This window comes from Staurois parvus, unplaced genomic scaffold (assembly GCF_062004578.1).
Source record: "Staurois parvus isolate SC_StPar_1 unplaced genomic scaffold, SC_StPar_1.0 ptg000053l, whole genome shotgun sequence".
Classification (NCBI taxonomy): domain Eukaryota; kingdom Metazoa; phylum Chordata; class Amphibia; order Anura; family Ranidae; genus Staurois; species Staurois parvus.
In genome coordinates, this window is record NW_028317849.1 from 5,893,595 (window position 1) to 5,901,682 (window position 8,088).

Genomic DNA, 8,088 nt, shown 5'->3' on the forward strand with positions numbered 1-8,088 from the left:
CCAAATCACTTTCCCCTGCATTTGCATGGGTTTCATTGTGTTTAGATGGGTTCAGAGTATCTAATTTGCCCTGCATGCACATATCTCTATTTCAATAAACAAAAGTAACATGAATGCAACTAAACACGGATAAATGCACGGTGTGCATTCTACCATTTAAAGTTATTACCTGAAATTACTGTATATGCATTTAGAAATGTTCTATAAATGAGTGAATGAGACTTTGGATCCATTGTTGACAAATTATCTAGTTTATATAGCCGTTTTACAAAATCTATGCGCTGCTTTGGTTTTATATAGCTCTTGTTGATCCATATGTATAAAATAGTGGTGCATTGTTAACTGCATCTGCACAGAATTTTCACATTTAATTTGTGTTATTTTTAAAGACAATTTGCAGAAACATCTGAGTACCACTAAATCTCTTCTGGAAGAGGCTGTGCCACACTCATGTGATGAAAGCATAGATTTGCTTGCCCCAATTAAGAGTTTGGAAGAAATTGCATTTAAGACAGATACAGAGCTTTCAAGGTATGTGGAGAAATTCTAAATAATCTAGGTGAAGCTTAGCCTGTTGATTCAACCCCTGGCTTGTTTTGGCTTGTCTTAATTCCCTACTTTTTTTTTGTCTATTGAATCTTGCCCCCTTTCGCCCACCTTTTTATCTTTGGTACCTTGATTTTTGCCCTATCAGATACTATAGCTTGTCGTACTTGTAGATACAGTATCTGTAGTTGCTAGTGGTATCACCTCCACTTTCCCATTCAATATCACAGTAGTACAAATTAGTGAGAGATTATTGTGTGTGTGTGTGTGTGTGTGTACTATTTTTACCTTAACCACCACAAGTATGCTACCTTTCAAAAAAATGTGTTTATTACAAAAATGGAATTGGCATGTAAACACATCATAAATCCTGGTCCTATATTATTTATTTTGTATATTGATGTTTTATTTTGTGAAATCAGTATCTAATACACCACCTAAAATTATGCTTGCATCTCCATGTATATTTTATAACATTGTCAAGAAAACTGCCAGGAGAGATCGATGTAGGTTGCCATTCCTGAGCTCTAAGGGCTCTTGCACACTTTTTTTTTTTTTTTTTTTTACTGATCAGGATATAGATGCATTGTTGTCTATGGAACCATACGAGAAAAATGCATAAAATGTACACTAGGTTTATGAATGAGAACAATGAATACTGCTATTGCTGCCCCACTTAAGTCTGCAACAAGCAGGGGAGGGGAAGTTAGGGGGCTGCAGGAATGAATTAAGAGGATCAGAGTAACAGCTATCATGCATTTTCATGAGGTCACAATTGGCTTCCCCTGTATTTCTCTTATGACAGGTTTTCTTTATCCAGAATGCTTGCATAGCACTACAGAAATGAACTCCCACAGTTGTTAATGCAATCAATAGTTGTTTACAGATAAATGGTGAAAATTATGAAGATAATTATAGGGCTATCCAGTAGGAAGGTAGTGCAGATTTTACAGAAAAGCGAAGGGGCATGATGGCCAACCACAGATAAATAGATGATTTATTGGGCAAATTATCTCATGTCTTTGGGTGCTCTATCCACATGCCTGATGAAGGTGTCCTGTAATGTTGCTTTTACCAATGTCATGTGATCACCTTAATTAAACTTTGGACATTGCCTTTCTCCTTGTGTTACAGAAGTTTACACCAGGTCCTGGATTTGTCATACAAAGTGAACAAAGAAATCTCTTTGCGGAGCCAGAAGTCAGTGGAAGAAAACTGCGAAGTGGATGTCATGAAGCAGTGGTATTTTGATCAAGCTGTTGTTTGACTCCGTGTTCCTTATAAATGTGTTCACTTCATCTACAGCACTTTGTCAAGGTCTTCTATAATTTTTCTCTCTAAATTGCATGGCAGAAAAACATGCTGATCTGAATATAAATATAAAGCTGACCAGACATACTGCATTCTGATTGGACAGTCTTTTTGTAGGTTTGGCAACAACTGTGCAGTGACAACCTAAACAATTCCATTTATATTCAGTCAGATAGGCCTCGCATTGCTGGTAAATATGTTTAGGATTGTACAATCCGATTTTGTAATGTGTGACCAGCCTGAATTTGTTAGATTGTTGCATTTGTTCTCAGACTAGTTTCTTATTTTTGTATATCATAGATCATACTTCCACAGTATTTGGGAAGAAGACTGTCATTCATGGATCAAAATTGGACCAGTTCAGCAAGGACTGGATGAATTTCAATCCATGTATGGACATCATGGTTGTACAGAAGTTCAAATAAAATGTTCAAATAATGAATGAAAATTCACATCAGTTATCCAATCATGTGAAAAGCAATTTCCTGTTTATTTCATCTGCACGCGATTGGGTAATTGAAGTGAACCTTCATGTTTTTTCCTTTTTTTTGTCTCAATCGGTTTTAATCTTTAGTAAATCGGCCTCACTATGTCATCCCAGTGATTCTGTTGTAGGCAGCGATTTGAAGTCTTTATTTGCAATGTAAATTTTGTAATGTGTTCTGATTTAAATATAGACTTAAGAGTGCCACAACCTAGTGATTGTTTGAAACCCATGTGCTTTTTTTTTTTGTACATATTTCTACTGTGCTCCTTTTCTGTATTTATTATGGTCCAAATAAATGTGTTTATAATTTTTGCATAATACATGGTGCCACAGAGCATTCTTTATAGAGAGGTAAATTGTTTGTTTGCTATGATATGGTACTATGGATGTTACCAATTCATTACATTTTTTACATTGTGCAGAAATAAATTAGGAGAGCTTGCTAGCACACTCCTCACTGGATAATCCTAACTTTTGTAGTAGAAAATGCTACTTCTGGTCTTCTGGTCAAGGCCTGCACAACATGGTGGACACTGCTTGAATTTGTTTTTGTTTTTTAACCACTTGCCCTCCAGAGGATTTACCCCCTCCCCCCCCTTTCTGTTCAGGCCGTTTTTTGCGTTAAGGCGCTACGTTAGTTGAACAATTGCATGGTCATGCAACGCTTCACCCAAATGAAATTTACGTCCTTCCCCCCCCCCCCCCCCCCCACGAATTGAGCTATATTTCGGTGGTATTTGATCGCCTATGCGTTTTTGTTGGGTGGGGGGGTTTTGCACTATAAACAAAAAAAAAAAAAGGACCGACAATTTTGGGGAAAAAACTGTATTTTGGACTTTTTGCTATTAAACATGTCCAGTAAAAAATGTAAAAAAAATCAAATCTGGTCATAAGTTTAGGCCAAAAGGTATTCTGCGACATGTCTTTGCTAAAAAAAAAAAAAAAAAAATCCCAATACTTGTTAATTAATTGGTTTATGTGAAAGTTCTAGCGTTTACATATGGCTGTATAGATACTGGGATTTTTTTTTGTTTTCTATCGGTAATGGTGGCGATCAGCAACTTATAGCGGGACTGCGGCGGAAATTCTTACGCTGGGGGGGAACTAACTTGGTGTCACTGACATCCCCAGTGACACCAATACAGTGATCAGTGCTAAAAAAAAACAGCACTGACACTGTACTAAAGGCACTGGGCAGGAAGGGGTTAATGTGAGGGGCAATCAAAGGGTTAACTATGTGCAGCGAGTATTTTACTAGGGGGCGGGGTGTGCTTCACAATATCCACACCATCTCGAGCAGTGTGCCAGAGCTGACAGGGAGGAAGACTGTTTGTAAACAAAACATTATTCCGCCCCGTCGGTGATGGTCAGTAATCACTGGGTACCAGTGGGTAATCACCGTCCGGGACTCGGTGATTGACATCCACGGTCGCGAATGGTAGCATTGGTAGAGCGCGCCACCTACCCGGAAATGCAAAGTCATGTATATATACGTGATTTTGCACAACCGTGCCGCCGTGTAGCAGTATATCTGCTATACAGCAGTGTGGAAGCTGAATAGACCTGATGCCAAACCTCTTGAAAAATAGATTTAGGATTTACATTCACTTAAAGTGGTTGCACACCCTTACATATACCCAGTGAAGTGACTGTCCTCAGGCAATACATTGGGAATGAAAAAAAATTTCATACATAAGTTGTACCTGTATATCTGCAGTCTTCTCTTCATCTGTTCAAAGTGCTGAATTTAAACAGTTTGTCTGGGAGTTCAGTAAAAAGGGGACTGATCTGAAGTTACCCTATGCAGAGCTCAGTAAGAGGAGCTCTGAGAGCTGATTGGAGGGAAGAGACACACTCCTCTCCACACAGCACACAGGAACTAGCTGAGGCTGTCACTCAGCTGGAGATTTCTCCCCAGTCACCATTTCTCTCTTGGTGTCAGGAAAATTTTTCAGAAGCAATTCATGTTGATAGCAGAGGAACGAAGCAGGAGACAGAAATTGCACTTACTGCTCTTAATTGAGACAAGTACACACTATAGAGTGATATGCTTTATTCACATTTCATGTCTGAGGTTTACAACTATTTTATGTTACAGTATATTTTAGGCAAACTGACAGTCCAAAATTTTGTTTTAAATCCCAGATTCCAAGTAGGTGAAAACTTGCCGCCTCTTGTCTAAATGCCTCCACTGCAAAAATCAAGCTGCCATGTATAATATGGTCACACTATTTTCAAGAATTGTAGTTAGAATGTATAAACAGACATTTGAAAGGCTAGGAATATATTCTGTTCTGGCTATATACATTTGGCAAACTATGTAGAATATACTCAGGTCTTGTTTGTATTCCATGTAAATATGAAATTATCTCTTTAGAGCTACAAATTAGGTAAGCTTTTCTCCTGAGATTGTTTCTCATCTTGTCTGTAGTTCAACAGGCGACATACCACCCATGTAAGAAATGCACTCCACACTGGGAAATGGTTCCATCATCACGAGAACTTGAGAGGTCCTCTGGAGATGGCATGAGGAAAGTTTTTTGTAGTATTTGTATTTTTCATCAACATCTAAACTCGGCTTAACCTCTTCATGCCGGCGCCTCCCGGCCCTTTAAGGGGAGGCAGGGTGGGGTTTTAGGGTCAGGGTCATGTGACTGCCAGGATTTGCTGTCATGGCGGTCATATGTTCGTAAAAGGTCCTGATCGCAAGGGGAGATCGGGACCTTTCTGTGAGACACCGACATATATGCTGGGAGTGCGCAGGGCACGCGCTCTCAGCGCATATGTGTTTTCAAATGGTAAGCAAATATGCGGCTGCTCGGCGTCAAGGCACAGCCGCCGAGATGCCGCATATTTGCGTACGGTCGGCTTCAAGGGGTAAGGTATACTTTTCTAAGCTATGTAGGGGAAAAATTTAAGATAGAAGCCTATAGATTGCTTTGGGCAACAGCACCAGTTGAGAGAACTTTTCTCCAGACACTTTTTATAAGTTCCCTCTTTGTGTTGCCTTCCCTTTTCACACCAAATACATTTCTCTTCATTGAGTAGATGTGGACATAGCCATCAGGGTTTACTTTTCTGCTGCTTGTTTTAAGTAGACTGATTCCTTCTTTTGTCTTTCAAGAAAGTTCTAAAGAGGTTCTCTGGTTTCTGGATACACTAAGTGAATTTGAGTGACAGGCCTATGAGTTGCGAGATAAATTGCCCCCTTTTCCCACTCCACTTGGGTAGTGAGCATTTCTTGGGCTTTTTGTAACCAGACCTTGGTGTTAGATTGTAAGCTTGTGTCTGGATCTTCTGCGCATTATCTGCATTTTACAAGGTTGCGTATGCTTTTTGGTCAAAAGGTTCTGCAAGCTGCTATTTAAAGCAGAAATAAAGTCCTAATTAAAAAATAAAATGTGAGAGCAGCTGTCACAATGACGGCTCCAGAGGAGAGGAGACGGTAATCGGCTTTACTCAGAGGGGACATATATACACAGATCATCAAGGCACTTATGATCAGTGTGCCCTGATGATCAGTGTAGCCCCAGCAGTGCCATCTGTCAGTGTCCATCAATGCCAGATGTCAGTGCCTCATCAATGCCACATATCAGTGCCTACCAGTGCACATCAATGCCACATATCAGTGCCCATCTGAGCTGCCTTTCAATGTCACCAGTCAGTGATATCTATCAATGCTAAAGCAGGAGAACTCAAACAGCAGGAAGACACAACTACAGCAAGAAGCTCTACTGCATGCTGGAAGACTGCAAGCAAACACCCTGGGAAACCTCTTACATGCCTGAGACCCACTCTGTGTACCTTTATATAATACACCCCTCTTCTCCTTATCATATTACTACCCTCTGTTCCCAAATCTCATTTCTTTACCCCTCTGCTCCACCCCACAACCTGTACATCTCCCCCTCACTGCTATCATCTCCCTACTACTGCTCTCTTCACCTCCCCAAAATGTCTCTTCCACTCCTCCTTCTCATTTTCCTCTCCTCGTTCCCAAAATCCATTCACTATATCCCTCTGCCCCTCCCAAACATTTGTATATCGTGTCCTCACTGCTTCCCTCACCCCTCTATGGCACCCACCACCTCCTCCTATTACTCCGCTCTCCCACTGACCCCAACACCTCCACTAGGAGTTTCTCACACTCCTGCACATCCCGCTCCCATGCCACCTTTCTCACCCTTCTCCTCCTAGCCGCGGGGGACATCTCCCCGAATCCTGGCCCTCCACCTCCCTCACCCGCTCAACACCCTCCCGCCTCCACGTCCTACTGCAACCCCCACAACTTAGTATCTGTCCCCCTGCTCCCTAAAATCTCCCCCCCGTTTTGATGTGCACTCCTGAACGCCCGTTCGGTGTGCAACAAGCTTACCGCCATCCACGACCTCTGTTTCCCGGTCCCTCAACCTCCTAGCGATCACTGAAACCTGGATCCAGCCCACTGATTTCCTGACTCCCCTGCTGCACTTTCCTACGGAGGTCTCACCTGGACCCACTCACCCAGGCATAACGGTCGTAAAGGTGGTGGGGTTGGCCTGCTCCTATCACCGCAGAGCACCTTCCGAGTCCTCCCAAACCCCCCCTCCCTATCCTTCTCCTCCTTCGAGGCCCACTGCCTCCGACTATTCTCCCCAACCCCCCTGAAGATTGCTGTGATATACCGGCCTCCTGGATCCATACCCCGCTTCCTGGATGACTTCTCCTCCTGGCTACCCTTCTTCCTCTCCTCTGAGCTACCCACCATAATTCTTGGGGATTTCAACATCCCTGTCAACCTCGACAACCCGGACACAGCCCGTCTCCTCCACCTAACCTCCTCCTTTGCACTTGCACAGTGCATACAATCCACCACCCAGTCCGACGGAAATATCCTGGACCTTGTCTTCTCCAACCGCTGCGCTCCCCACAACCTCACTAACGCCCCCTTCCCTCTCTCTGACCACAACCTGATCACCTTCTCTATCTCCTCGTCCTCCAACGCCTACCCCTCCAAATGTCACACTACTACCAGCCGTAACCTCCGCAACCTTAACCCTGCCTCCCTCCACTCTACAGCTGCTCAACTCCACGACCGCATCCTCCCCCTGTCCTGCCCCGACTTGGCTTTGACCGCCTACAACAATGCGCTCTCAACAGCCCTTGACTCACTAGCGCCTTTAACCACACGCAACATCAGACCCCGACCGCTCCAGCCCTGGCAGACTGATCACACCAATACCCTCAAACGACAAAGTCGTGCCCTGGAGCGACTATGGCGCAAAACCAAATCCAAACAAGCCTTCACCCGCTACAAATCTGCCTTCCGCACCTACACCTCCTCCCTCCATACTGCCAAACAGGCCTACTTCTTGACCCTCATCAAGGCCCTCTCCTCCAATCCTCGCCGACTCTTCTCTGCCTTCAACTCTCTACTCTCTCCACCCCCACCTCCACCCAGCACCTCACTCACTGCCCTTGAGATTGCCAATCACTTCAAAAACAAAATTGACACAATTCGCAAGGACATTGCCGCAACTCACACACCCTCTCAACCCGTCCACTCTCACACAGCTACCCCCTTATCCCCCCTCCCCCTCGACATAACCCGCAGGGACTTCGTCGCTGCTCAAACTCTCTCCAACCCCCTTCACCCTCACTCAGCTACCCCCTCATCACCCCTCTCCCACAGCCCCACCACTGCTCTGACCTCCTCTTCCACCCCACCCTACATTCCTCATACTGAAGCTCCCCCAACACTCCAC

The 8,088-nt window shown here is 43.7% G+C and overlaps 1 protein-coding gene across 2 annotated transcripts in view; it reads left to right on the plus strand.

Moving 5' to 3' along the window:
* Positions 1-2,662, plus strand: part of HAUS8 (HAUS augmin like complex subunit 8) — a 66,004-nt gene extending 63,342 nt beyond the window's left edge. For both annotated transcript variants that reach the window (XM_089667558.1, XM_089667560.1), the window contains 2 exons: positions 390-531; positions 1,681-2,662. In XM_089667558.1, the coding sequence (XP_089523684.1) occupies positions 390-531; positions 1,681-1,813 (275 nt within the window). In that variant the 3' untranslated portion in view covers positions 1,814-2,662. The remainder of the gene's footprint in view (positions 1-389; positions 532-1,680) is intronic.
* The last annotated feature ends 5,426 nt before the right edge of the window (positions 2,663-8,088 follow it).